The sequence below is a fragment of the Drosophila gunungcola genome (assembly GCF_025200985.1).
Source record: "Drosophila gunungcola strain Sukarami chromosome 3L unlocalized genomic scaffold, Dgunungcola_SK_2 000002F, whole genome shotgun sequence".
Lineage (NCBI taxonomy): Eukaryota > Metazoa > Arthropoda > Insecta > Diptera > Drosophilidae > Drosophila > Drosophila gunungcola.
Window position 1 is genome coordinate 4,098,005 of NW_026453178.1, and position 27,770 is coordinate 4,125,774.

General features: G+C 47.5%; 5 protein-coding genes across 12 annotated transcripts; 3 read left to right on the forward strand and 2 right to left on the reverse strand.

The window, feature by feature from the left end:
• Positions 1-84: 84 nt before the first annotated feature.
• LOC128257187 (uncharacterized) lies at positions 85-1,859 on the forward strand. Of its 2 annotated transcripts, none has more exons than XM_052988063.1 (3): positions 85-205; positions 413-474; positions 1,056-1,859. In XM_052988063.1, exons 2-3 carry the CDS (start codon positions 421-423, stop codon positions 1,734-1,736), a joined length of 735 nt encoding a protein of 244 aa, XP_052844023.1. In that variant the 5' UTR covers positions 85-205; positions 413-420; the 3' UTR covers positions 1,737-1,859. The 2 variants fall into 2 exon arrangements, with proteins under 2 accessions (XP_052844023.1, XP_052844024.1); XM_052988064.1 differs by having other exon boundaries at positions 109-205; positions 315-474.
• Positions 1,860-2,401: 542 nt separating this feature from the next.
• Positions 2,402-9,316, forward strand: LOC128257667 (uncharacterized). Of its 5 annotated transcripts, none has more exons than XM_052988770.1 (9): positions 2,402-2,776; positions 3,082-3,238; positions 3,458-3,870; positions 4,096-4,191; positions 4,250-5,771; positions 5,936-6,204; positions 6,267-6,844; positions 7,228-8,398; positions 8,468-9,316. In XM_052988770.1, exons 1-9 carry the CDS (start codon positions 2,489-2,491, stop codon positions 9,101-9,103), a joined length of 5,130 nt encoding a protein of 1,709 aa, XP_052844730.1. In that variant the 5' UTR covers positions 2,402-2,488; the 3' UTR covers positions 9,104-9,316. The 5 variants fall into 5 exon arrangements, with proteins under 5 accessions (XP_052844730.1, XP_052844731.1, XP_052844734.1 ...); XM_052988771.1 differs by having other exon boundaries at positions 4,099-4,191; XM_052988773.1 differs by lacking the exon at positions 2,402-2,776 and adding an exon at positions 2,879-2,970 and having other exon boundaries at positions 3,047-3,238.
• On the reverse strand, positions 9,207-10,361 carry LOC128257674 (bifunctional peptidase and (3S)-lysyl hydroxylase JMJD7). The gene has a single exon (XM_052988792.1). The coding sequence runs from the start codon at positions 10,318-10,320 to the stop codon at positions 9,373-9,375; it is 948 nt and encodes a 315-aa protein (XP_052844752.1). The 5' UTR covers positions 10,321-10,361; the 3' UTR covers positions 9,207-9,372.
• A 620-nt stretch (positions 10,362-10,981) lies between these two features.
• Positions 10,982-27,619, forward strand: LOC128257668 (speract receptor). 3 transcript variants are annotated; one of them, XM_052988777.1, is made up of 15 exons: positions 10,982-11,674; positions 21,300-22,010; positions 22,074-22,383; positions 22,444-22,694; positions 22,845-22,916; positions 23,034-23,179; positions 23,489-23,654; positions 23,839-23,929; positions 23,997-24,184; positions 24,867-25,085; positions 25,145-25,249; positions 25,317-25,388; positions 25,480-25,654; positions 25,746-27,066; positions 27,126-27,619. In XM_052988777.1, exons 2-15 carry the CDS (start codon positions 21,576-21,578, stop codon positions 27,331-27,333), a joined length of 3,759 nt encoding a protein of 1,252 aa, XP_052844737.1. In that variant the 5' UTR covers positions 10,982-11,674; positions 21,300-21,575; the 3' UTR covers positions 27,334-27,619. The 3 variants fall into 3 exon arrangements, with proteins under 3 accessions (XP_052844737.1, XP_052844738.1, XP_052844739.1); XM_052988778.1 differs by having other exon boundaries at positions 24,906-25,085; positions 27,126-27,617; XM_052988779.1 differs by lacking the exon at positions 10,982-11,674 and having other exon boundaries at positions 21,882-22,010; positions 22,127-22,383.
• On the reverse strand, positions 17,183-18,275 carry LOC128257673 (lipase member H-A). The gene is made up of 3 exons (XM_052988791.1): positions 18,170-18,275; positions 17,987-18,104; positions 17,183-17,917 (listed from the first exon to the last, which is right to left on the reverse strand). Exons 1-3 carry the CDS (start codon positions 18,264-18,266, stop codon positions 17,233-17,235), a joined length of 900 nt encoding a protein of 299 aa, XP_052844751.1. The 5' UTR covers positions 18,267-18,275; the 3' UTR covers positions 17,183-17,232.
• Positions 27,620-27,770: the final 151 nt, after the last annotated feature.

The following is a 27,770-nucleotide window of genomic DNA, read 5'->3' on the forward strand; positions in this document are numbered from 1 at the left end:
CGCAGATCATTTTCGAAACGTTTGCCGCCTGGTCCACGAAAATCTACGAACTCACGAAAATCATTTGAAAATATTTTCGTTTTCGGCACTTCGATTCAGTTGAATCTTTGGCATCTCACTGTGCACAGCTCATCGCTAGGAGGATCACATAAATATACAAATTATTTAAAAGCAATTTCTTAGAAACATATTTTCTATTCGTTGTGTAAGTTTGCATAATTGCTGCATTTAGTAGTGTTGTGTTCAGAAGTGCCAAAATGATTGACACCATTCATACTGAAAACACAACTAAACAAAGACCCATTTATTTATAGACAATGCCTTGCGGTGGGCCTGTGTTTGTATTCGAGAAATCATCACTGTGCGCGATATGTAGTACATAACACCAAAAATTCCCTATTCTTTTTTAAAGCATCTAGAATGGTCAACGAGTTGAACAGACCCCAAAATGGGGACAATGCCGCCCTGAGCGAGGTAAGCTGGAATCCTGAGATAAATGATCTATAGATCTTAGCCTTTCTTTAAAATAATAAATACTTTTTATACTAGTTTAAATGCTTAAATGGTATTATATTAAATATTGTTATAAGTAAATATAATAATATAATAATAATATTAAATACTATGCGTATTAAACTGCATGATTCAATATCAAAATATTTGAATGAATGTGAAATAGATTTCTTATTTGATTTAAATACATTTTGATTTATGGATTATGGATTAAACTTAATTTTCACACGAGTCAAGTCAACTTCTTTGAAACCTAAGATTTAAACAGTAAAATATATACCTATAGGTTAGGGCCATCTAAAAATTATTTATTTAAAAACGAAAGAAAGAAAAAATGTATTAATAAATATTAGAACTTAAATTTAACATTTTTAATTCTTTTAAATGTCTAAAAGCTTCAGTAACATTAATTATTAAGTGGCTTGGAGTTCGGTTCGGACTTTTTTTATATATTTATATTCCTAAATAAAATCAAGATAAGCCTGATTTACCACAGTTTTAATACCCAAAATAATGACTAATGGTACATTTTTATTCCCAAGCGCCTGGCTGCCTCCAACCGGCAGTTGCAGGAGATGCAGGAGGAGCACCGCCAGTTGCTCCAGGAGATGGAGACCCTGCGATTGCGTGCCGCCGAGCTCACACGCCTGAATGCCCAGCGCCAACAGCTGAGGCAGTCCGCCGGCGAGGAGGAGCAGTCCCAGGTGGAAGCCCCAGCGGAGCCGGAACCAGTGCCGTCCTCTTCCTCTCCTGCTGATCTTGCCACCGAGGAAGCTACTCCTCCTGTACAGGAAGAGGGCTCCAACGACGATGACGAGGACAAGGAGGAGACGGCCAGTTACCTGCAGCAGAAACTGAACGAGATCGCCAACCTGAAGGCTCAGTTCAAGCGGGTGCAACACATGGTGGACACCACCAACCTAATTGAGCAGCACATGTCCTCCAGGCAGACGGTGCAGGTGCAGAGTAGCTCCTCCGTTCAGAGCAGCCGCCAGACCACCACCTCTGAGGTTCGAGTGGCTGAGGGGATTGAGGCTGGGCAGGAGACTGCTAGTCCATCCACCACTGCCGCTCCCGACAACGCCGAGCTCCTGAATTCCATGCTCAACATGTTCACCGACTTCACCAGTGACCTGCGGGGTCAGGCGGAGAGCCTGCGGGCGGAGCGGGATCGGATCAGGACCCTCAAGGAGGACATAATCCAGCGCAAGCAGGGAAAATAATGGAAACTATAGTTTAAGTTTGAAAATCGAAAAGTTTTTCCTTGAACTACATATTTGTATTGTATAATTCCTAAACTGTATAATAAAGTTTCGCAAAACTATTTTTTGTTAATGTCTGTAAAACATTCATTTATAAATTATATTCAAGAATAATAACAAAAGCGAATATCGATTTCAGATTTAATAAAAGCGGAGCTCTAATTGCCTCCCTTTATTTAACGATGTCGTAAAGATTTTTCAAATATTGGAATTATAGGTAACCGTTAACCAATTTCAAAAAATAATCAGTTATATCGATATCGATACACTGTTCAGCTGTGTGACCATATCTCGGTTGACAGCTAAGCATGTTGCCAGCCCTAAGCAGTGATCATTTTGACGATTTTAGCAAGCAGTGAAATTTAGACCATTTGAACAGTAAGTAGTTACGATTTTGTCAGTAAGCAGTAACTAAAGGGATCGTTAGTGGAGACAAACTCCCCATATAGTTCAGACACACTCCCCACATAGTTTAGACACACTCCGTACATAGATTAGACACAATCCGCGTATAGTGGAGACACACTACGCAGGTAGTGTTATATTTGATGGTATATTTGGACCTTACAAATTATCGATAATTCCACCTTCACACTGTCTACAGCCCTGGTTTTGAAACAGCTGTCAGATTGTGCAAAGCAAAAAAAAAATAAAGTCAAAGAAAAGTGAAAATTTTACAATTTTCCAGCGTTTACAAAAAAATATATTTTCTAATGGCGCCGCCGCCCAAAACGGTTGGGGACCGGGACCAGGGCAGCGCCAGTGCCCGCAGCACCGGCGTCAGCAACAACAACAACAGCAACTCGGTGGGCGGGGCAACCGGCGCCGTGCCCAAACAACAAACGCCCATAAACGGAGCACCTGGCGGTGTAACTGCATCTTCATCCGCTTCCTCGGTGGCCAGCAGATCGGCACGATCGCGCCGCCAGCAGGAGCACCTGGGCGAACCGGACCTGGACTTTGTGGAGCCTCTACAGCGGGAGACGCTGAAAACGCTGAACGTAAGTTGGCGCCCGGTTGCCATGGCAAAGCTACAATCTGCAAGAGAAGAGCCCGAAAGGCCATTCTCTTCAATGTTTATAAATACACTTCGCCACTCATCTCGGCCTGCCGAAATTCATTTCCCGCTGGTTCAGTAGCAAAAGCGAGCGCAGCCACAGCGGACAACGAATTTCGATCGCCCTTTTATATATATGTATGTATATCTGAGCAGACGGATATATGTATATATAGATTTAAAACTAGCAAAATTACCGCCCTACTCGTGATAGTACTCCTGCTAACCTTTGTTTGCTGTTGCCTCAAGGATCTGCTACAGCGCGCCCGCATCACCAACGGCAAGAATCGATCACCGGCGGAGCAGCAGCTGACCACCAAGGAAACCAGGTCACCTGCCCAGCAGCAAAAGCAGCGCGAGACACTGCGTCAATTGGCCGCGGAGCACAGCAGCTACGATTCAGCAGGTAAGTACTTGAAATTTGGGACTTTGGGAATACACAACTCATTGGGCATTTTCAATATCGGCACCTGAAGAAGTGAACGGCTGGCCAGCACACATCGATCGGTGCGCCAGTTCATGGTCTATAAATAGGATGCGCACGAAAATAAACGCCCACTGAGATGATGTAGTCCGCAGCCCACACTCTGCCAGACCCAAACTGATCTATTATTTTCCATTACAGAGCAACTGCAGGAGCAGCAGCAGCGCTACCGATTCCCCGTGCGTCCCGTCCAGAGGGTTCAGCACCAGCCATCGTCGTCATCGTCCGGTGCCATAGTCTCCGCCCCCTCATCTTCGTCCGCTTTGCTGCGACTGCGTCAATCGACGCCCCCGAATGCCACAGTGGGCGTGGTCATTCCAAACGCCACCACCAGCAACGGAAACGGAAACGGCAACTTAAGTGGCCCCGACGAGCAGTCCACCCCACTGACCGCCGCCGGACTGCAGAACCTGGTCCACCGGCTACTTGGTGTGCACCCTTTGGGCCCCAGAATCGAAGCAGGCCGCTCCCAGGTGGAGGTGTTACGATCCCTGCTGGAATTGGACGAGAACCTAAACAACAGAGGACAACAGTCCAGTGCAAATCTAGTGGAGGTGAGTCCCCCTGTCCATTGACTCCATTATCAGTAAGAGAAAATACAGATAAGGTTTTACTAAGAATAGCTATTTTCCATTTAAAAACTCTTAATGATAAATACTATATAAAAATATATATTAAGAAGAATATTAAAACCAAGGAAATGGTCTAAAGACCAATAATACGGAAGCTTAAGCTGTTAATATTAATAACTTTTTTACTTCTACTTTTATCCGGTGCAGCAGCTCAGCGACATGGTGCACGAGATCAACCCAAGTGCGGAGCAGGACGAGGGCATTGTCAATTCGACCAGCCTGGAGGATGTTGCATTAAGCGAGGTGGGCAATTAAAAATCTACCAAGTCTAATTTAGTAATGCCTTGGCTTTCCCCTGCAGATGAGCGACCGCGCCCAGTCCATTCAGTCCCTGCACAGCGTCCTGGAGACGCCCACGCCCGATAATACGCCCAGTTTCGATGAGCTGCAGCAGCGCCTGGAGGCCTCCAATAGGAACATGCAGCACCTGCAGGACGAGCAGGCCAAGCTACTGCACATCCAGAACCTGGCCAAGTCGCACCTCACCGAGATGGAGCAGCTGCGCCAGCATGCCGATCGCCTGCCGCACAACAGCAACGGCGGCGAGGCCCCCAAGTACGAGTCCGTGCAACAGGTGCAGGACGACATGGCCTCGTTGGTGGGGCGCATGAAGAATCTCACCGCCTTCATCCACAACCAGAACGAGCTGAGCACTGTGCTCGGCGATGACGGTCCCGAGATAATGGCCGAGCAGGAGGCACTGCAGCAGAAACTGGAATCTCTGCGCACCCAGCGTGAGGACATGCGCAACCTGGTGGACGAGCTGAACAGCATTAACCGCACGGCCAGGGAATCGACCAGGGCCATCAAGGAGGAGACCCCCACGCCACCGCCAAAGCCAGCTCCGGTTCCAGTGGCGGTCAAGGAGCGTGTGGTGCCGGTGGAGTACCAGCGGAATGTGCCCATCATGCGCCAGGAGGCGGCCAATGCGGCGCAGCGAGCCCTCCACGCCCAGGCCATGATCAACCAGAAGACGGCGGACATAGAAGCCCTCAAGGCTCAGATGGCCAGGCTTAAGGGCATGCTGAACACGGTTAGCCAGATCGAGGAGAGCACGCCCAGCATGGGCGCCTCCCTGGAGCGGCGGAGTGAGGAGCGGACCAGTGTGGAACGGGAGCTGCCGACGGAGATTGCCCAGCGGGTTTTCGCCCTCAACGACGTCACCTCGGAACTGCGCGCCGAGGCGGTCAGCCTGCAGAAGGAGCGCGATCGCATCCTGGCCCTCAAGGCGGAGATCGAGCGCCGCAAGCAGCAGGCGGCCGCAGCAGTTCAGATGGGCGAGGATGCCCTCAAACGAAACAGCCTGACTCCGACACCCACGCCCATCAGACAGCATCAGGTGGCCGAGGAGGAGGAGGATCCGTCTGAGGTGGATACCACTTCGCTTCAGGCCACGCCCACCAAGGAGCAACTGCGCGACGAACTGCGCCTGCAGTGCGAGCGCCTGCGCAAGGAGTACGAGCAGAAGCAGCGGGAACTGGAGCAGCGCTACGTGGCCAGCAACAACACCACCTCGGAGGCGGATGACGAGGGAAACGACGACACCGACAGCGACAAGTACTTCGCCAACGTGCGCACCGCCTCCTCGGCGACGCTCAAGCGGGCTGCGTCCGCCAGCACGGTGGTGGAGCAGAGGCGTGGCCAACAGGCCAGCCTGCCTTCGCAGCCAGCGCCTCCGCCGCCGGCTCCTCCGTCCACCCTCAACGAGGATGACCTAAACGTGACCCTCGACACCCTGTCCCTGGGCAACGACAGTCTGCCCTCGAGCAGCAACAGGTCGCAGTACATGCCGCCGCCCATGGCTCCAGTGCCTGGAATTTGGGGTAAGTTTTGAATTCAATCCTGTCAAATAGACACTAGCGGGAGCTATTCATATTTAAGCTAATCAGATATTTTATATTACAACTAAACCAGCTTTTTAAGAAAACTAAATTGGTATTGAACTGACGTAAGGATTTAATACAACGACTTTTCCTTTTCCCCTTAGCATCGCACAACTCTGGCAATTCATGGCACGGCCAGCAGCCCATCTATGGCCAGACCAACTCAGGCACGGGAAACGAGTTCAAGGCACCGCCAGCCGCCCCCCAGGTGGGCTCCTCGAATGCCTCCGGATCGAATGCCTCGACCGACGCCGTGCTCCTGCAGCAGTTCATGCAGACGCAGCAGATGCTCATCAACTCGGTGTGCCAGTGCAACCAGACGCTGTGGCACCAGCAGCGGGAGATCGACAACCTGAACAACCAACTGCACACGGTAGATAAGTCCTCGAAATTAAATCACTTTTCACTGACTAATCCAATCTTTGGATCACATAGCTCCAGGATCGCTTAAATGTGGTGGCTTGTCAGGATCACAGCTTTGGTCTGCGCTCGGAATCAGTGCCGCCACCGAATCTGCCGGTGGGCCCGGGGATGGGTCAAATGCCCAACAACCTGTGCTTGGGCAACAGTCGGGCGCAGTCGGAGCAGCTGTTCAACTTTGGCGCCCACCAGAGCGCCTTCAGTAACTATCAGCGCAGCTGTCACCGGACTGGAAGCGAGTCGCATCATCATCATCATCAGCAGCAGCAGCAGCAGCAGCAGCAGGCACATCAGCAGCAGCCGTTCCTGAACAACGCCGCACCGCCGCCGCCGCCACCGACGCACTACAACAACGAGACACCGCTGTCGCCGCCCACGTACCGCTCCAGTCCGGGTCCAATCTTTATGAACCACCACAACAACACGATCCATCAGAACAACTCGAACCTGCGCACGCAGAACCAGCACGCCAACAACTTGCACTCGCTGCCCGAGGGAGCGGCTGGTGGCGGAGCTCCCGGTGGCGGGATCACCTTGAACAACCAGGTGCCACCCGGCAACCGGGCCAACAACTACTGGGACAACTTCCGCAGGTAATCCTTTGACCTTGACTTTGGTTGGTGATGGTTTTCGAAGCGGGTCTTTTGGCTTAAAAGGGTCGATAGCAATAAAAATTACAAAATAAAACCATTGTGTAGAGTTCAGTTTCAATTCTGTGATTCGGTAAGTGCGACTAGAAGTTGCAAAGGGGAGTTCCATTAACAGAGTTGAAAGTGACTAACACGAAATTAACACCAAGTACTAACAGTCAGCTTACTGAAAACTACTTTTTTTGGCATCTAAAATACTTATGTATATACTAAGACAATTTAAATATTTGTATAATTTATTTACTATTATATTTATAGCGACTAACAATTGCTTGAATATTAGCTACCGCTTGCATTAACCCATTAATATCCATGCGCTTTTGCAGCCACTCGCGCCAGAATCTCCTGTCGAACAAGAGCAACGAGGAGCTGAACGTGGACCTTCAGCAGTATCGTCGCCAGCGGGCGCGTCCCAGCTACTTTCAGCCGCCCCAGCTGCTGGCACCGCCCACGACCCGCGGTGGCTTGACCCACCAGCAGCAACAGCAGCAACAGCCGCAACAGCAGCAACAACAGCAGCAGCGACGCCACTTTTTCGAGTCGCCACTAACCGCTTTGCATGGCAGCAGCAATGGCAGCAACAATCTGAATAACAGCGGCAGTGCGGCCAGGAAACGCGACTGGCGCGATGATGGCGCCCACAATCGTGACCAGGACGATGAGGACTTGGACGAGGTGGAGGAGAACCATGACAATGTCATATTTGGCTCTGGGCGACGTCGCAATCGTCGTCGTCCGCAACTTTCCACGCTGCGAGATGAGGAGCCGGAGCAGGCCAGTTCCTCCAATCTGAACATGAACGTTAATTATGGCAACAGTCCGCTGTACCAGCGGAACAAGGTGCCAGCCAAGCCCACCACTTCCACGGTTTCGCTGACTCCGCTGCAGCAGCGACACCTGCGCTTCGACTTCGAGCTTCCCGCTCACTATATGGACTACATTGAGCTGCCACAGTTAACTCCGGTGGACAACACTCCGCTGGCGGGTCAGGATGCCTGCCCCGCGGACGAATCCAATGCCATGGAGCAGTCCGAGGAGACGGCCTCCGAGGAGCTCAATCGCAATCTGCTGGTCAATGCGTTGAAGAACGACAAGTTCACCACAAAGTTCTACGAGTCCATCAAGGAGGATGTCTACCGCCGGCTGGAGACCCTCTTCGAGCAGCAGCAGCTGCAGCAGCAGCAACAGCAGCAGCAACTGCAGCAGCAACAAAACCAGCAGCTACAGCAGTCGCTGGAGCCGCATGGCCTGCGAAAGGCTCTCAACCAGGAGGAGAATGAGCCCTCCTCGGTCGACGCAGAGGCCACCGAGAGTCGCAGTGAGACGCCGCTGGAGGTGATGCGTCTGCAGCTGGACAACGATCGGCCCGAGGACGAAAAGGGGTCGCCAGTGAAGAATCAGCTGACTGTGGTCATCCCCCAGAACGGTCATGCCCAGGAAGAGCTGGAGGCAAGCGCTTCTGTCATGCCCTCGACTGTGAAGTTGGAAAACGAGGAGGTAAGAGAGGGTCTTAAAGCCTAGCCCAGGATTGTGTTATTTACTCATCCATTGCGTCTTCCCACCCAGCAAATGCTCGAGGGAGAGGAGGAGGAGGAGCATGTCGCCGGATCTGGAGCAGGAGCAGGAGCAGGGGCCAGCGTGGAACTGGCCCCGGATCACGAGCTCATCGAGTACATAATCAAACGCATTCGCAACCAGACGCACAACAACACCGTCATCAACGATTCCCTACTGGCGGAGGTCTCCAAGCTAACGGCCACCGCTGCCCAGAACTCGGCCGCCAGTTCGCCGCTCATCTCGCCCAAACGCATCTACGCCAAGATCAAGAAGATGGAGATGCCGCGGCAGCGTGACGAGTTCTTGCTGTGGTACCGCTCCTATCTGGAGCAGCTGTTCGTGGTTGAGCAGTCGCCGCCGCCGGACAATTGCAAGGCCAAGCTGAAGTCGCCGCCGCCGCCACCGCCACCGTCGGCGGGCAGTCCGGCCAAGCAGACGAGGAAGCGGGTGCGCGAGCAGTCGCAGTCCCAGTCGCAGGACTCCAACAACGATGCCGACTTGGCCGAGGCGGACCAGAAGAACGTATCCTCCGCGGGCAATGGCGACCTGGAGTGCGAGAACAACGAGAATCCCGGCGAGGAGGCGGATGGCCGGGCTGCAGCAGAGTCCTCCGGCGGAGAAAAACAGGACACAGGTCTCGAATAGTAGGCTATATACATTTAGGTTTAAAAACCCAACCACGCACACATTCCTAATCTCACAATACACCATCTGTACGGATATTTCACGACTCATTTGCTGACGTTGCTTCTTGTTTGACCGTGACCCATTTTCATTTGGCATATAGTTTTTTATTTAACATTAAATTATGTAACAATATTATATATATATATATATCTATTACACTGAAGACAACAAGCACCATCTTGCTTTCATTTTGATAACAACCCGTGAGGAAGATAGTCTAGTCTTGTCTATCTCCTGCCACTGGTCATCTGCTCCAGCATGCGGTAGTAGCAGTAGCGACTGTCGTAGTCCAGGTCGTACCAGAAGTTCACGGCGATGCACTTGTGGCTCTGGGAGACGTGGTGGAACCAGTAGTTGGGCAGGTACAGGATGTCGCCGGGATGAACGCGCACCCTGAGCGGCTGGGCGCGGGCGTACTCCGGATATGTGGCCAGGTCGGGGGCCAGGGGATCGATGCTGACCCATTCCGTGAGCTGCTCGTTGCCATCCTCATCCCGGATGGCTTCTATGTGGAACTGCCCATCCTCCGAGGTCCTGTAAACGCCGGTGGGATAAATGCGCCGGGGCACACAGCTCAGCTGGTGCGGCGGGATGAGGATGAAGTCCTTGTGGCCGGATATCACGCAGTACAGGTTCTCGTAGGGATCCTTGTGCATGGAGGTCACCGCGCGCTCGTCGCCCAACCAAAAGTTGACGGCATCGGGTGGCTTGTTGAAGGACTGCTGGGCAAAGTCCAAATCACTGATCCTCAAATCAGCTGCCAGTTCCGGCAGATCCACGCTGAGATTGGAGTTCTGCTTCTGGATGTAGTGGACGGCCCCCGTGGGATCATCCAGACGGCGGACCAGCTCGGACAGCTTCATTTTCGTCTCCAGCGGCAGGACGAAGTACTCCTTGCCCTTCTGCGTGGCCAGGCCATCGGCATAGCCGTTCGGGGTGATGGCCACGTCCACCGTCTTGTCCCCCAGCGCCTGGATCAGGTATTCCGGCGTCCATTTCCCGATTGCCGGCCACGACAGTGCCTGCCGGATGACCACCGGCTGGTTCTTGGAGTAGTAATCGCGGCAGAACTCCAGTGCCGTGGGAATCCTGTCCAGCTCCACCACGCTGCTCCCGATGCACAGCTCCTCCGCCTCCTGGAGCAGCACATCCAACGCCTTACCAACTTCGGACATGCCGGCAGCTGCAGTGTGTTCCTAACGCGTTTTCAAAAGGGTGAACCTTGTTATGGGTGTAAAAAGGGTTGTTCCGGTTTTCATAGAATTTGAAAAGCTGTTGGAATTTATGAACATTTAAACGACCTTCTAATAGGTACCATTATAGGTGTTCCAACTTCCACAGAATTTTAATAAACTTTAAATGCCGAAAACATATTTTTTATTAAAAATATTGAAGTTTGATTGCTTATATTTAGATTTAAGAAACTCGGGCTAAAATGCAACTCAACTAATTGGTTTAGGCGATTTCAAGTAATGTTGGTCACCGACTTTGAAACATTGTTTTAAGAAAAACGCGTTTCAAGTTTGTACTGTACTTTTAAGCACTCTGAAACCCTTTTCAAATTTGCGTGTAACTTCGAAAATTCCCACCGAAACGATATAAAAATACAATAAAAATATTTTTTTTTGAAAATATTAGCTATGCTTTTTATGCATTTTCAAGTTTTTAAGCTATAAACTTACTGAACTAAAATAACTAAATAAGCAGCTCTCTTAAATATCACCTTATTTATAATTTTTTAAAATCTAGCACCTTTTCCAGCACTGTACACACTAACGATAGGCAGTGGCCAGAAAGAATCGATAGTCCAATCGGTGTTTGGCCACCTCTAGTTGACAGTTAGTGCGACGAGTGTGAATTCGAGTGCGGGAGATTCAAGACGCGCGTAAAGCTGCGGACTGTCGGATCGGAAGTGGAGCGAACGGAAAAGCAAATAAGGCGGCGCGTGTCTAGTGTTAATAACACAGACGTTGTTTTCGAATACAAAGCGTTGTTTCTCAAAATACAGAAATTTAATTCACCAGTGGACCGGAGTGGCGATCGGGGTCACCACCTCTTTTGCATGCCCAACATCTGCACCACGGATGCGAAAAAAAAAGACTGGTGCGATTTGGGCAACAGGTGGCGACGGGGGCAAATGGATCGTGTCGATGGGCGGGATTTGGCGAAATTGTGTGGATAGACTGACATAGGCCCATTATTATTATATGGCCAAAAAGGGGTCAGACATTTGTGTTGTGCGCGTGAGGAAATTGAATTGACTTTGGCCACCGCCGGTACGAATCCGAATCCGAATCAAAATCCGTATCCGAATCGGTATCCGAAATCAAAATCGAAATCTGTGTCGCAAATGTGGCACTAATAAATTATCGCACATTCGCGGACCGCACTCGCGAGTGCTTCATTAATGCAGAAATTGAAATTGAATCGCAATTGAAGGAGAATATCTAGTTTTGCAGCGGCTGCGTTTGTTTCATTTTGCCAGGAACGTGACCAAATTGCCAAGTGCCGCGTGGATCAGCCGAAAAAGTAAGTTTTACGGTACCCAACAGGGAGCCACGCTTCGCGGAGCAGCACATAAACAAAAAGAACGTTAACTTCGTGGCCTATAAATAACAGTCTTCAAAATAGCTAAATCCAATTGCAGTCCAATTAGCAGTGGAGCGCCAATGAAGCGCCAGTGAAAGAGTAAATGAGACGCTTTTGCCGCCTAAGTTTGAAACGCCGAAGCTTATATACCCTTGAAGTTTTAACTATATAAATTTCTATCTAAACAATTGTTTCTATAATTCTGAATTAAGTTGTCGAACTTTGTATTAGACCTTTCTAACATCGTATTTAACGATTATATACTGATTTATGGACAAGCATATTCATTAAATCTTTTGTGGTAGATAATACGTAAGTAAGAAATGTCTTATTTCAATATTAATTGCCTTGTTCATACATTTTGCTCTAACTATTTTTGTCTACTACTTTGTCTGTAAAGCAAATAAATTGCATTGTTAATGTATGTAGAATTTAAGATTCGCATATTTTTTTTTATATTTAAAATTCTTAAAATGTAACACAAGTTATTAAAATTGTACTCGATAGTTGGATAGCAGATAAAATCACACAAAATCTGCCTTGCTAATTATAAAACATAAAATGTGAGAACGTTTCTGTCGCATATTCACCGCTTTTCAAACCTATAATTAATTTCAAAACACCCATTGCCAGAGTATTAAAATCAACAAACGCCAACAGTGCGTATGACAGTTCTTACGCAATTACAATACCATCGCGCGCTGCAAGATTTACATAAATTCGGCCTGCAAACTTGATAAGCATCATAAAAAAAGGCAGCAGCAGCAGTAAAAGCAGCAACAGCAACAGTTGCTGTGTGAACCAAAAAAAACCGAAAGGCAATAAGTCAGTGGCAAACAATGCAAAGCTCACAGAGCAATGCAATTTTTCCACAATTTATTTAAATTTTGCATAGTTGTTGCTGCCGCAGTGCAAGCCCCAAAATGAGTCAGCTTCAGTCGCCGTTGCAGTCGCCGTTGCAGTCGCTGCATGCCAGCGCGTACTTCTGTGGCGACAGAGGCTGCGCTGTCATAAGCGCTGTCAAATTGCGATCGCCCGAGTGGGTGGGGCGGAAAGGGGGGAAGGGGGGAAGGGGGTGAGGAGGCCGTCATTGGCCCACTGCTGCTGCTAGGCGCGCTTTTTTCTTGCTTGTCGCTGCCCCTCCATCACTGACCACTCTCAACACCAAATCGACAGCCACAACTGGCCACAGCTGAGGTCGGAAATATAGCAATCAACCCAGGCCCACATATCAATTTATGATGATAGGTTAATAGACTTACCCCTATCTCTTTGATTGCATTATAGCGCTTTAATCATTATCATATCAATTGTGTTCAAATCTTTTCACGTCTCGAACATGCAAATGATTCACAGTTTGATGCGAATGATTCAAAACATATTACACAGTATAATTCATATGCTTCGGTCAATCATGTGCGGATTAAGAACAACATTATGTGAATTTGGTTTAAAACAATAAATACCATACTAATTCATATCAAATTAAGAACCTAATTATAGCCCTGCATAAAACAACATTATTCAAATCAGTTTGTGCCCCAAAACAATTTCACATTATGATTCCAATGAGTAAATAGTTATCATAATATATTACAGAGTGTTTATAATACTATACTATATAAAGATAATGTACTTCCTAGGCGAAAAATGATAGAAAGAGTTTAAAGTTGTCTATGAGTTGCGGAATAAGTTTGCTAAAAATTTGGGAGTAATTAGTAACAATCCGGTTTTAAAATCTTTACTCGAAGTAAATATAAATTTCTTTGATACAATTTTTTTTTATTAATAGGTAGACTCTTAACTTAAGTTGTAACTAAAAGGTCAAATATTTGTATACTTACCAACATCAAAACTCAAGGTAAAGGATAGCTGCTGGGGCTTTTAACAAAACTGTTTCTTCAAAGCTGAAATCCACATATATCAAATATCAATCGACTATTTAATTGGTGCTATTATTTTACCCCATGGTTTTCCTATCTATGAAGCTGATGGCTTGAGTGCTTTGCGTGTGGCTGTTTGGAATTGCATTCGGCAAACGCAAAATGATAAATGATTGATGCTCGTGGCCAGAATACGCATTAGTCGGGCATTAGCCGGCCTTTGGTGGGTTTTTTTTTTCAAATTTTTCGGCTCCGCAACCCGTTCATCGTTATCAGCCACGTCACCGGCGCTCACGCACTTAATTTTAAATAGTTAAGTACCCACAATATATAAAACTAATACTGCTGATTAGCCGCAAAACGGGGCCAAGAGATTATGCGTCGCGTTTGAGGATGGATGTCCCTCGGTGAAACGCAAATTACCCGCAAAATTGCTCTTCCATATATGTGTGGACTATATAGTACCGCCAGCCACACTTTGCCTGCATGTCATTCGCACCTTTGACGGTGTCATGGAAATTTAATTAAACCTTTATGCAGATGGCTTTTCAATCGGTTGAAACAACTTCGCCCTGTAGTTTCCCCCCCCCCGGGGAGGGAAAATGTTGGACAAACGCCCGCTTATCAAGCTGGCTCCAAATGCAAAACACCTGGGGGCCTCAGGGCGTGGGGGCGTGGCAGCAGGTGGGCCCTCGACATATGTTACACTCAGCTTGTCGCGCTTATCAACAACAATGGGCCACCTAACACGCGGTTGAGCTGGCGACAAAGAGCCTCACCCACAGTTGGCACACTTTTTCGGGGGGCTTCCGACTCATAAGAGGTGAAGAGGGGGGGGGGCTTTCACTGGGTCGCAGTTGGTGAGCCGCTCCAATGGCATCCCATAAAATGGTTGTACAGAAATTAACATAGCCATAAAAGCAATGTTCACCAGCGGGGACGGGGTAGTGCAGAAGGTGAACAAGAAGCCCAAAAAAAAAGAACTTTAATTGATAAAGGGAGGGCAGCTGGGGAGTCGCAAGATTCCTTATCAATTCCAACTTCCCGAATTCAAACGCATTCCTGGACCTCATTAGCATTAACATTAGAAAGGAAAGCGAACAAGGAAAAAAAAACAGAAATATGTATAGCAAATGAAAGCGAAACAAAGTGAAATGAAAATGAAATTGTTGCGACTTAATTTCTCTTACACATTCTGTAATGGCCATATTTTATGCTTGCAATGTTCTAAGGGGGGAAAATGTAGTAAAACCACAAAAACACAAGTGGAAATTATATAGTTTGGGGTCGACTTTAAGATACCCTATAAAGCGTAAACGAATTTGGGGAGAAGTAACATTAAAATAGTTTCAGAATTACTCAAAGGTTCAAACCACTCAATCTGATTGATTATATTAATAATTTCGTTCTTTAGTTTGAAATATTGAGAATACCGGATTTGATAATGTATCGAAAATATTATTGATATGATTTAATACGATTATAGTTTTGTGTAATAAGAATTTAATTGGCAAATTTATGGAGTAGTATGCTGGTAGTATGTGGTTTCAGTAAGTTCTCCTTAGTAAATTTTAACAATTTCAATTTCATACATTCTATATACCCCCGTTTTCTATAAATACCTAGTGAAAAAAACAATGGACATTTAGCCGGGCTTGTGGTGTGCTGAGGTTGGTCTGATGGCCCACCTCCAGACCCATTATTGGATCCTGCGGAGCAGGGTGGGTGCTTCTATTTTATGGCCTGACATTTAATGCTCAGCCAGCGAATCCGAATCCGAAACCGAAACTGAGATTCAAGCCAGCCGTTGAGGCCAAGTGCAGTCAAATGAAGAAGCTGAGCCAAAGTCGTGTCGTGGGTTTAATGCCCGCTTAACCCACTTCGGCTGACAAATGTGCAACTTTAAATCTTCAGGCTGAAAACGCTTGGATATAAATCACGGCACAGAGGAGTCAACTGCTCATCCCTGTTTGAGATTCTGACGCTAATGAAGCCTCAATTAGCGCAGCGAAAACTTTTTCAGGGCAACGAGATGGCATGTTTTTAGGCGCTCGCTATCGCAGTTTACTATATAAGCCCCTTATCAGCCTTCAATTGATCATCATCAAACGTAATTGGCTAATTGTCTGATATCCACGAGTGAGGTGTCATTAAAACAGCGCTGCTACGTTTCGTAATGAAGTGACCACGAGTTGGATATTTTCTGGGAACTCTTAGGGAGATGTCTCATCCGCAGGCGGAGGCTACGTGAGCGCACTGCCTGAGAGGATTGGCCCAGTAACTTGCACTGGGCACGTGGCAAATTGGTTTCGCCACAAACTTTGGTTCCGGTTACTGGTGGGTGGACCTAGTCCGGGTCCGGGGTAGTTTGCTGACACTCGTCTACACATTCCCCGAAAGATAAACTTAAGTATAGCGCATTTAAATGCAATTTGTGACAGTTTTCCTTTTGCGCGACTTTCAAGTGACACGCACACAGCAGGGTCGACTTTACTGGTTGCTGGTGGGTGTGGCACTAGGGGTAGCCGGTGCAGCTGGGGGTGGCATGAAAAGGGCCGGCTTGGAAAAGAAGTTAAGGCATGCCTGGCACAAAGGAATTTTCCTATAATATTGCACAAAAATATGCGCAACAACTACATTCCTGGAGTTGCGCCGTGGGTCACGACAAACCGCCATGGTAGTTACTTACTTTGTTAAAATATTTTATGCAGTCAAATTAATTAACTTCCCTTTTCAAAAAATACTTAAAAAACCAACCAATAACCCTCAAAGTATTAAAATTATTTACATTTTAGAAATAACGATATAAAATGTGTGGAAATGGGCTTAAAAATTACCTTAACATGGCCATAAGGCCTTTAATTTCCTTATTTGTAGGTAATTTTAGTTAAATTGGACACTTTTTAGCTTATTATTCTAAAAATAAAGTACATTTTAATACTTTTAAGGTCGTATTGATTTTTTTTTGCATTTTCTGAGTGCATAAAATATTTTTAAATTTATCAAACATTTCTCCACTTTAGATAAAATCCGGAAAACAACTCAAGAAAAGTTTGTAGCTTAATATACGAAAGTAGAATCCAACTGCTTTACTTCGTTATTTCCAATTTAGTATTACACTTTCCCAAGTTATCACGAAGCTCACGCACTCCGCCATGAAAGCTCCTTATGACATAAATCTGCCTCAATCCAGAAAAATACGCAAATCCTTGATGCACACTCAAAGCAGCCGATTCTCGATAAACTTTTCCTTTTTCATTGGTTCACTGGATCGTCACTTCAGACAACAGCTGGCATATGGAAAAAGGGAAACTCGGGGACTTGGGAACTTGGGAACTTTGCCTATCCGTCGAGGGAAATGAGATAAGGGCGTGGACATGGGTGGCTTTCCACTCTTGCCAGCTGGAGGACGTGCGTCAAAACTTTGGGTGGCGAGGCCTCTTAAATTGATTTTAAAATAATGAATGAGCCCAACGCCTGACGCTCATCAATTTTGGCACTTGCTCATCTCACTGTGGCCCCCCATTCACCCCACCATCATCGTTTGCAATGACTAATGACAAAGTTGCTCCTTTGTTTCCTTTATTCGCTTGGCTTTCACATTGGATCTGCTCCTCACAAGAAGCTGATGTAGTAGGCACCCCTGGCAAAGGGTGAGGATTGGGTGGTCTCCAGGAAGTATATGCCGGAGCCTTCGCTCTGGCCCATTTTGTGGGTGGACCAGCGGCAGCTCGCGGCTCCTAGAGATTCCACGGAGCCACAGAGGGCACTCACAAAGTCATTCTCCGGCGACCACATCTCGGCAAGCAGCTGAAACGATCTCTCATGCGAACAGGAGTCGGATGAGCATCCTGGCTGCGTTTGCCCGCCATTCGGATAATAGTCCACATGACCAAGTTGCTTCCAGGTGCCGACTCCTCCTGCATTTGTGTGCACAACCTCTACGAACTGGGCATCGGTTTGGGATAGCTTATGCTCCAGATCCTCTCCAGAAGTCGGATCAAGAGCTGTGATTTGCGGCAGCTGGTGTCCCAGTTCCCGCTGCACCTGGGCAGCTACTCCACCTGCCAGGTGAGCACCCTCTGCAAAGCCCACGAGCTGTATCCTATCTAGTGGGACATCAAGGTTGCTATGCAAAAGGTTCACCAAGTTGGCCACGCTTTCAATAATTTCCGTTTCATTGTTGGCTTTGGTTAGATCCAAGCTGATCACATTGCTATCCATCCGCTGAAGCTGGGCGGAAACCACAGCTGGAATCTCCGGTGAGGAAATGTTTCCTCCCCAGCGCGGAAAAGAAAGGCTAAAAGGGCAAAGTACAAAGTAGTAGTAGCTCCATGGACAGACAGTGTAACAATATGCAATGACTCACACTACTGGATCCGCGGCGTAGAAAGAGCTGCGCACAAGAGCCTCCACCTCCGGTTCGATCTGCTGCGGATTGTCCTGGATGCGACGTGTGTGCAGCAGGAATCTAGGTTCCCCATAGACTGAAATTAAATAATACCAAGTTACCCAATTAAGTTAGTTAAATTAGTTAAGCTGGCCTACTCACCCACAGCAATTGTGAGGGCCAAAACCAAAGCAATAAGTTCTCTCGTCTGCATTCTTAATGTAACTGAGCTGGCTGAGCATAGCTTCGCCTGAGGCATTCCTAAAAAGCTCGATAAGATTGCGGTTTTATTGGGTTCGATAAGAGATCCCCTATCGTTGGTCATCCACGATCGCTGATCGATGGATTTCGACGGCTGAAGAAGCCGTGAAATCGAAGCCACTTGGCCACTGATTTTCACACGTTCCTCGGATTCGTTCGTTCGTATTTCTCGCACGCCCGAAAAATTGTTGTTTATGGCTCTTGTAGATTGTCAAATTAATCGGCGGCAGTGGCACAACTGCATAGCAAGTGGCGGCACTCCCCTGCCCTCCACTTCATCCGGCTTCAATTGCAGCTGCATTTGCATGGCTGACAAATTGCATTTAATTGCCTGACAGCCTCAAGAGTCGAGGGCACTTGGAGTGGGTTGCAGTTCGGAAAATGTGTAGCAAACTCCATGCCAATCCCACAATACCCCAATCCTCCCGCTCCCCCGGAAAAGCCATACCTCCCCCATCAATGTCAGAAGGCAAAACAATGAAACTGGCAAATTAAACTGGAAGTGCAATGTTACAGCTGCAGTGAGAATAAAAATCAATAGATTTAGTAGTTTTTATAGATACTAACTTATCTTAAGTCTATTTGTGGATTCAATTTAATTTAGCTTGAAGAATAAGTTTTTGAATTTTTATATACTAATTTTTTCACTAAAATTAAGATTAAAATTGACTTGGCGAACAATGGTAAACCTAATTCCGAAAATGTAGTTAAAAGTTAACTCTTAGTGGAATCATTTCAACCGTTTGCTACCATTTGTGACAAAACTTTTAATGAAACGCAAGCCAATTTTAGTGACACCCAATATGCATATAAATACTTTGATGATTTCACCCCTATCAACTTTTAAGGACGCCTTCTTTTATTAAAAAAAAAATGACGTAGATAATCTTACAAGTGGCATAATAGAAAATAGGTTTTTTTTTGGTTTAGATGTTGATTAAATCATATGTCGGAGAGCTAGAATTTTTTTGTTCTTTTTGATGACTCACATTGTAAACGAATAAGGTTCTTCTTGTCTGGCTTTAAAACTTATGATTTATGCCAACTTTTTTTGTCCATGTCATTTCTTAAAAGCTTTCCAATCTTGTCTTACCATCAAGACCCCAAGAAAGTTGAAGTTTTCCTGCAGTGTTGGAAATATAAGAAGAACTACTCACGTGTTTGATTAGACTTGTGTATGAAATGGGAGTTATAATCCTAAGGATGCAGTAGCAGTTGTCCCCACACGCACGGCAATCTGACACAGAATCCTTGGGCAGCTTAGGTATTCGAACAAACTGGAGCGGAAACAAGAACTTAACGTACTTTGGTCTTCGTTCCCCCAAAACATTTTGCGGATAAATCGCTTGCGAAATTGTTACTGTCAAGTGCAGGCGGTGCGTCCAACCTTCGAGCTCCTCCCTTCTTCCTTCTCCTCTAAATATCAATGGGGGCACAACAATTAACCGGAGATCCGAGAACTCTTCTTGCCAACTCAATGGACTAGATTTATAACCAAAGAAGCGTTATTAAACGATGCCAGCGCCGATGGCGGCCATTTATAACATTGTTGTAACGTTGTAACATTGTAACCGGGGCAATAAACGGGGAGGATGGCAACTGGGGCTAGCAACTTGTATTAGCATAAATAGAACGGCATGCCGCACGCAACGCTTTAAAAGGGAGCGCATCTAGTCCAGAATTTCTGTTTTGGGGTCAAAGGGGAAAGTCAATATGCTAGGCTAACTTTCAAGTGGTTTCGGGAGTGCAGCGGCGGAGGAAAGACGAGGGTGGCTTCTGCTCGAGTCAATATAATAAATTACTGTGATGGCTTCAAGAAGTTGCAAAGGTCCTGCCAATATTCAATACCCCTCCGTGTGAAGAAAGCAATCAGGCGAGCAGAGTGGGGTTTTTTTTTCTGTCTGGCTGGAGGCCAGTGAGAGATGTGCCATGTCCCAGACAAAAGGCAAACAAAGACATGGCCAACAGAGAAGAAGGGGTACTGGGCTGTCGGGTCTATCAGCAACTTCCCATGCAGCAGAAGCCGAGCGAAAATCACACATGATGCGTCGCCATTTCTCATAAAAATTTCATTACTTTCGCCGAAATGTGTGGCAAGTTTAATATCTGGGAACTTACACACATTGTTAAGGTTGGACACATTGAAAGAGGAACGTACTTTATCAACTTGGCACGCCCCGAAATCAATTAGAACTGTGATAAACGAGTCGAGCACCAACTTAAGCTGTTCGTCTATTCAGCGAGGTAAACTTCTTTATTGCCAAACATTTCTTTTCAACGAGATAGGTAGCCGTAAGCCAAATCTCTTTATTGCAAAATCTCTTTTCTTTGCAAAATAAAAGTAACGAAGCTTAAATTTTTAAATCCTTGTTATTACCAAAGGTGTCTTGTTAATTTGGCCAGATAATCTGCGGCTTTTTAAGGTTTCAAACAATCACTTAACTTAGAAGAAATTTATGGAACTGATTTCGGAGTTAAAATAAGGCATGTTAATTATTGTACTTAAGAATGATGAATACCAATCAATTTGTTCCGTTTTTAATGCTATCAATCTTTGTAATGCTAAATCCAAAATAGGCCTATTTTAATTTTAAGTTTCCCATTTGAGTCTAAAAATAAATGTCCAACAATTTTGTGTGCTTTGCGAAAATAAATTCCATCCAAATATATTATTCTTAGAATTGCCCATTAAACTTGAGCATGATTAAGACACGTTTAAGGTATAAGATTTACTGAATTAATTGCCTTAAGTAAGTCGCATAATGGCGTGTGCGCAAGTGTACATAACATAAATGAAATCTTTTGCGTCATTAAGGCAACCATCTTTTATGAAGCCTCCGCCATAGTATCCAGCATTAGTTTATGTGTTATTTGCCGCCCATATGGGTGCTTTTGGGTGTTGTTAGGGGGTTTGGATTGTAGGATGTGTGTGTGTGGCCCCGCATAAATCAGAGGCAGTCCTGCATGACCTTACGAGGATACCCAGTGTTGTTACAAAACGACTTTGTGACTAAAGTCCTCTTACTTGCAGAACATTGAACGGAAAAGGAAGCTGGCTAAGACGCAAGTAAACGTAATTAACCACTCCCACAACGCAACAAGACCACAAGGTGGATAGTGTAAAAGGGGGCAATGCAAACTCAACAAAAATGTTGCATCTCCTTGAAGGATCAACATCTGCTGCCAAGGACACTGTCACACAAAGGGGAAGCGTGCTCATCAGTTTCGTGAACCAATTCCGTTTGAATTAAGCGCCACCAAAAAGGAGCAGCGCAATCTTAAGCGATTCCCGTGCCGTCACCGCGTAATGTTTGTGCATCCCTGTCCTGCTCCAACTGGAATCAACCACTCGGGACTGCTCCTACTCCTCCTCCGCCTCCGCTTCCGCCTCCTCATCCTCCTCGCCCTAACCCACTTCCGGCCGTCGCATGGAGAGGTCTTCACGCTGGGCTACCTAACGGCCTCGCAACGGAGTCCGGGTAACCTGGACTACAACCGACCCGGACTCACCATCTCCGGCGCCATTTCGCTGGCCGTGGAGGAGGTGAATGCGGGACGACTGCGGGACCGTGGCCACTCGCTGGAGTTCGTCGTGGCCGAGACGTACGGCGAGGAGGTGGTCAGCATCCGGCAGACGGCCGCTCTGTGGACGCAGCAGGTGGCCGCCTACATTGGCCCCCAGGAAACTTGCGTCCACGAAGGTCGCATGGCGGCCGCCTTCAACCTGCCCATGATATCCTATGTGAGTAGGCGATAAAACCATTGTATTTGCAACTCCTATTCATGGGTAATCATCCCTCATCAGTACTGCACCCATCGGGATCCCTCGAACAAGGCTGATTTCCCCACTTTTGCCAGGACGCGACCGCCAGACACACAGATCTCGAAGTCCGTGGTGGCATTTCTGCTCTCCTTCAACTGGACGCAGGTGAGCATTCTGTACCTGGACGACCTGAGCGGGCAGTACCAGCCCGTGGCGGAGACCATCCTCAGCACGCTGAGTGAGGCCGGAGTGAGCATCCGGGACATTCGCACCTGGAACACCATCTACCACCACGGATTCATGGACAATCCCTTCGAGGCGCTGGTGGAGCAGACCTATGCCAATACGAGGAGTGAGTGTCGAGTCTGTACTCCAATACATATAATCTAACCATAAATAATTTATCTTTTAGTTTACCTGATCCTGAGTCACTATTATGAGCACGTTGGCCTGATGGTTAGCCTCCAGAAAAGGGGACTACTGTCCAAAGGCGACTACTTCGTAGTGGGCATCGACATCGAGCAGTATGATCCGGCCAAACCCGAGAAGTATCTGCGTGGACTGCTTCTGGAGGATGTGGATCCCTTGGCCGTGCAGGCCTTTCAGTCCTATCTGGCCATTGTGCCCACTGCCTCCGTCTCCTTTGCCACTTTCGCCAACGAGGTTTGTCCTTCTGACAATTCTGACAGTGATGTGATTGATGCGCTGCATCCGCCATCAGTCCCAGTCCCAGTACCGTCACGTCTCATAATTGTCGCTCCTTTCGCCACATTGACCACACATTTCTGACCCTCATTTCGGTTTTCCTTTCAGGTCAACAAATATATGGAGCGGCCGCCATTCAATTTCCCCAATCCAGTGGGTCGCTTCGGTGGAGCAAAGCAGGTTCGCCCCAACAAGACACTTGCATGAAACCGAAACCGAGGCTGAAGCCGAAAACTAAACCGAAACCGAAACCATAACCATTGACTGACCTCCAACCTCATCCCCATTTCCCACTAGATAAGCGCCGAGGCTGCCTATCTCTATGATGCCGTGCATCTGTATGCCAAGGCTTTGATGGAAGTCCAGGATGCGGGTGGGCGGCCCAGGAACGGCAGCGCCATTGTGGCGGCCATCAAGGGCTCGCGATATCGCAGCGCCATGGGGTGAGTGGTGGCCCATTTGACAGCTAATCCGCAATTGCTCTAGCACTTTTATACCCGTCACTCGTACACTGATAAAAAAATTAAATAGTAAGAAAAAGTATATAATCTTAACTAAAAAAATTAAAAATAAATATAATGCTTTTACTTAAGTAATTAGGAAATAAAGCCAATCATGATCTTTGCCGTCAGATATGCCTACATGCATTTTTTGGACAACAGATGGCGCTTTCAATCATACGGCTTGGCGCCATCTACATGAGTCATTTATATTTGCAAAATGTTAGCAAAGTGCTCTTCTCGTTTTTTCAGCTATCACGTCTACATCGATGAGAACGGCGATGCGGCTGGTAATTATACAGTATTAGCCAGGGGAACCGTGCGGAATGGTCGCAATCAGACTGTCCTGGGACTGCGACCCGTGGGCACCTTCATCCACCGGAACAGCAGCTTCAGCAGCATCAGCAAGGCACTGCCCGTAAGTAAATGCCCGCTTTTCACATACCGCTATTGTAACTTGCTCTCTGCCAATCCTCCCAAATCGCTTGGCCCGTCCAGCACCAGGTAAGCGCTTCTGGCTTCTGGTTCAACTAATCACACACCTTGCTCCGTTGGCCCCCGGTATTTTCGATTAATCCCGTTTCTGGTTTACTTTCCCGCAGGACCTCAAACTATTCAGCCCCATTGACTGGGTGGGTGGTTCGCGACCAGCAGCTGCTCCTCGTTGCGGATTTGGTGGCGAGAAGTGCGTCAGTGAGTATGAATGTTGAAGTTGGCCAACCAAGTATGGGCTAACCACCCGCCTCCTCTGAAACCACAGATTACACTGGCGAAATATCCGCGGCCATTGCCGGCGGTGTTCTGCTCCTGCTGAGCCTGGTCTCGCTGGTCCTCTACCGCAACTGGCGCTACGAGCAGGAACTGGACAGTCTGCTCTGGAAGATAGACTTTCGCGAGGTGCAGATCCACGAGAACGAGCGGGAGCAGCAGAGTCAGAAGCAGACGCGCGTAAGTCCCGGTCCCTGTCGTCTTACCACCATGACAGGGACATCCGGCCTAATGGTGGATGGTGGCTCCATGCACAAAGTGAACCCAGGAAGACATTGGCCTAAATAAGACAGTTTCTTAATGTGTCAGTTACCAGACAGAAGCCTTTTTCTGCACTTACATTAAACATTAGGCCCAATGGGCAATTGTTTAGGCGTAATTTCTAATTTATATTATAAACAATTTGTAAATAGGTCTTGACGTTCAACGAAATTATTTTAAACTTTTAAACGAAATCTTCATAGATATAGATCAATTTTTTTTACCATTCCTAACTGGTTGATCCTTAATAAAAAATTATAAACCTTATAAAATAAACAAAAAATTTGTTACTTAAAATAAATTTAATGTTAGGTATAATTTAAAGCCCATCTTATCTTTAACAACGAATATACTAATTTTTAAAAAATACTTTCAAAACGGGAACATTTTTAAATAGGTATTATTGACGGTTTGACATTTTTGAGAATTATTTTTTTATTATTTATTTAAAAATGCACAAAAGTTTTTTTTTTTAAAAAGCTTTTTTGGATGAATGCAGGAAAGTGGAGGCCATGTCAACAGCACAAGCTTATTATGTTGAAAACTGTCAAGAGTCCTGCCATTTAAGCCTCTTCTCCCGCCATTGCATGTCTGACAACAGCACTTGCTAAATCACTTGCCGCGTCGTCTTCCTCCGCAGTCCACCCATCCGCTGATCCGCACCAGCCAGGTGAGCCTGAGCTCCAATCCCGACGCGGACTTCCGCTACACGACCATCTTCACGCCGATTGGACTGTACAAGGGTCAGCTGTATGCCATCAAGAAGGTGCGCAAGAAGAGTGTTGACATAACGCGGGAGATGAAGAAGGAGCTCAAGCTGGTGAGGCTATATAATTTGGTATTTCCTAAAACCCCTTGACATGAGCAAATCTTTACCAGCTGCGAGATGCCCGGCACGACAACATATGCGCCTTTATCGGCGCCTGCACGGATCCGCCCAACATCTGCATCATCAGCGAGTACTGCACCCGGGGCAGCCTAAAGGTCAGTGGGTCAGTCGAACCCTTACACCACCAGCACCCACCCACTTTCTTCATTTCTTCCATTGCAGGACATTCTGGAGAACGAGGACGTCAAGCTGGACAACATGTTCATTGCCTCCATGGTGGCGGACATTATACGCGTGAGTGCTGTAACATTATACTAATGGCTGGCCCACCCACTGACCTCCAATGTCCTCCAATGACCTCCAATGACCTCCACTGACCGCTTAGGGCGTCATCTATTTGCACGACTCGCCCATTCGCTTCCACGGCGCACTGTGCACTTCCAACTGCCTGGTGGACTCCCGCTGGGTGGTCAAGCTGACGGACTTTGGCCTGTTCGCCTTCAAGCAGGGCATCGAAGACAGCTCCACGGACATGCAGCACATGTCGGCCAAGTGTCTGAGTGAGTGTTGCCATCCAGAATTGATGGATAAGACTATACCAGAATTGATGGATAAGACTATACCCAATATCCAATACCCAATCTCCCCCAGAACTGCTCTACAGAGCGCCGGAGTTGCTGCGGCAGGGTCCTTCGTCGCTGGTCATGGGCACCCAGCGTGGAGATGCCTACTCCTTTGGCCTCCTGCTCTACGAGATGCATGTGCGACGCGGACCCTTCGGTGAGACCGGTCTGACACCCATGCAGTGCCTGCAGAAGGTTCTCCAGCCGCAGGACCAACTGAACCCGTACCGACCATCGCTGCAACCCCTGGAAACCGCTTTTGATTGCGTCAGCGAGTGCCTAAGGGAATGCTGGGCGGAGAGGCCGGAGGATCGTCCGGACTTCAAAACCATTCGCACCAAACTGAGACCGCTGCGCAAGGGAATGCGACCCAACATTTTCGACAACATGATGGCCATGATGGAGAAGTATGCCAATAACCTGGAGGCCCTCGTCGACGATCGCACGGATCAGCTGCAGGAGGAGAAGAAAAAGACGGACGCCCTGCTGCACGAGATGCTGCCGCGTTGCGTGGCCGACCAGCTGAAGAAGGGCCACAAGGTGGACCCCGAGCACTACGAACAGGTGAGCATCTACTTCAGCGACATCGTCGGGTTCACGGCCATGTCCGCCGAGTGCACGCCGCTGCAGGTGGTGGACTTCCTCAACGATCTGTACACCTGCTTCGACTCGATCATCGGGCACTACGATGTCTACAAGGTGGAGACCATCGGAGATGCCTATATGGTGGTATCGGGTCTTCCTCTGCGCAACGGCGACCTGCATGCAGCGGAAATAGCCACCATGTCGCTGCATCTACTGAGCGCCGTTTCGGAGTTCAAGATACGCCATCGACCAACCAACCGGCTGCTCCTGCGGATTGGCATCCACTCGGGACCCGTTTGTGCCGGCGTCGTGGGCCTTAAGATGCCCCGATACTGTCTCTTCGGGGACACCGTCAACACGGCCTCGCGCATGGAGTCCAGTGGCGTGCCCCTGAAGATCCACTGCAGCTGGCAGTGCCGTCAGCTGCTGGACCGACTGGGTGGCTATCACTTCCAGGAGCGAGGAGTCATTGCGATGAAGGGCAAGGGCGACCAGCGCACCTACTGGCTGCTGGGGGAGGACGAGGAGGCCCGCACTCGGCGCACCTATGAGAGATCCCAGCGACGGGGATCGCGGGCACTCAACAAGTTCATCCAGGGCACGATCAAGCAGGCCCAGGAGCAGGCCACTGAGTATGGCATACGCTCCTCGCTCAAGCAGAAGAACCTGCCACGCAACTCGCTGACCCGCTCCTCCAGTCTGGAATCGCCCAAGAAGCTGCGCTTTGCCGCCGGCAGTCTCCTCGAGCATCATCGTTACCACAGGTTGGAGTTCCCATTCCCAATAATAAAGATTTATTGAGTTAATCCACCTTTTCTTTCAGTGACGAGGCCCTGCTCGAGGTGGACTCCTACACGGGATTGAGACGCTCTTCGGGGGGATCCACGCAATCGCGCTACGAGGAGACCACCCTTTCGCTGACCGTCTCCTGCCAAAGTATCGAGGTCCTCAATGGTCAGCATGGCAAGAGACGACCCTCCTCCTATCCCACTGCCAATACGCCGCTGCTGATGAACCATGTGGAGGTTTAGAGGCGCGGGCCTAGTACTAGTACTTACTTAAAACCCAACTACAGGGAGCTTAGTGGAATATTTGTGTTCAGTATGTCTAGCCAAGTGTATTTGTGTATGGCTTTTAGTGCCCAATTGTGGTAACTGTAGCATCAGCATATTGTGAGAGTGATTATAAATCTAGTCGTTGTTTAAACACATTCATGCTCTAATCTAAAGCAAATTAAAATAGTCAATAGCCCTAACTAAACGATATGAATAAAGAGTAATAAATAAAACGCTTATCGCATGGTATTGTCTAGGATTATCAAAGGGCATTTTTATTATGTTCTATTTGTTTCGCAATCAGATTTCATTCTAATTGCTGTGTCTTGGAGACAGTTGCTTTTATTATTGTATAATAATTGTATGCATTTGACAAACTTAACGATTTCTTTATATAACTTTAGTTTAAAACC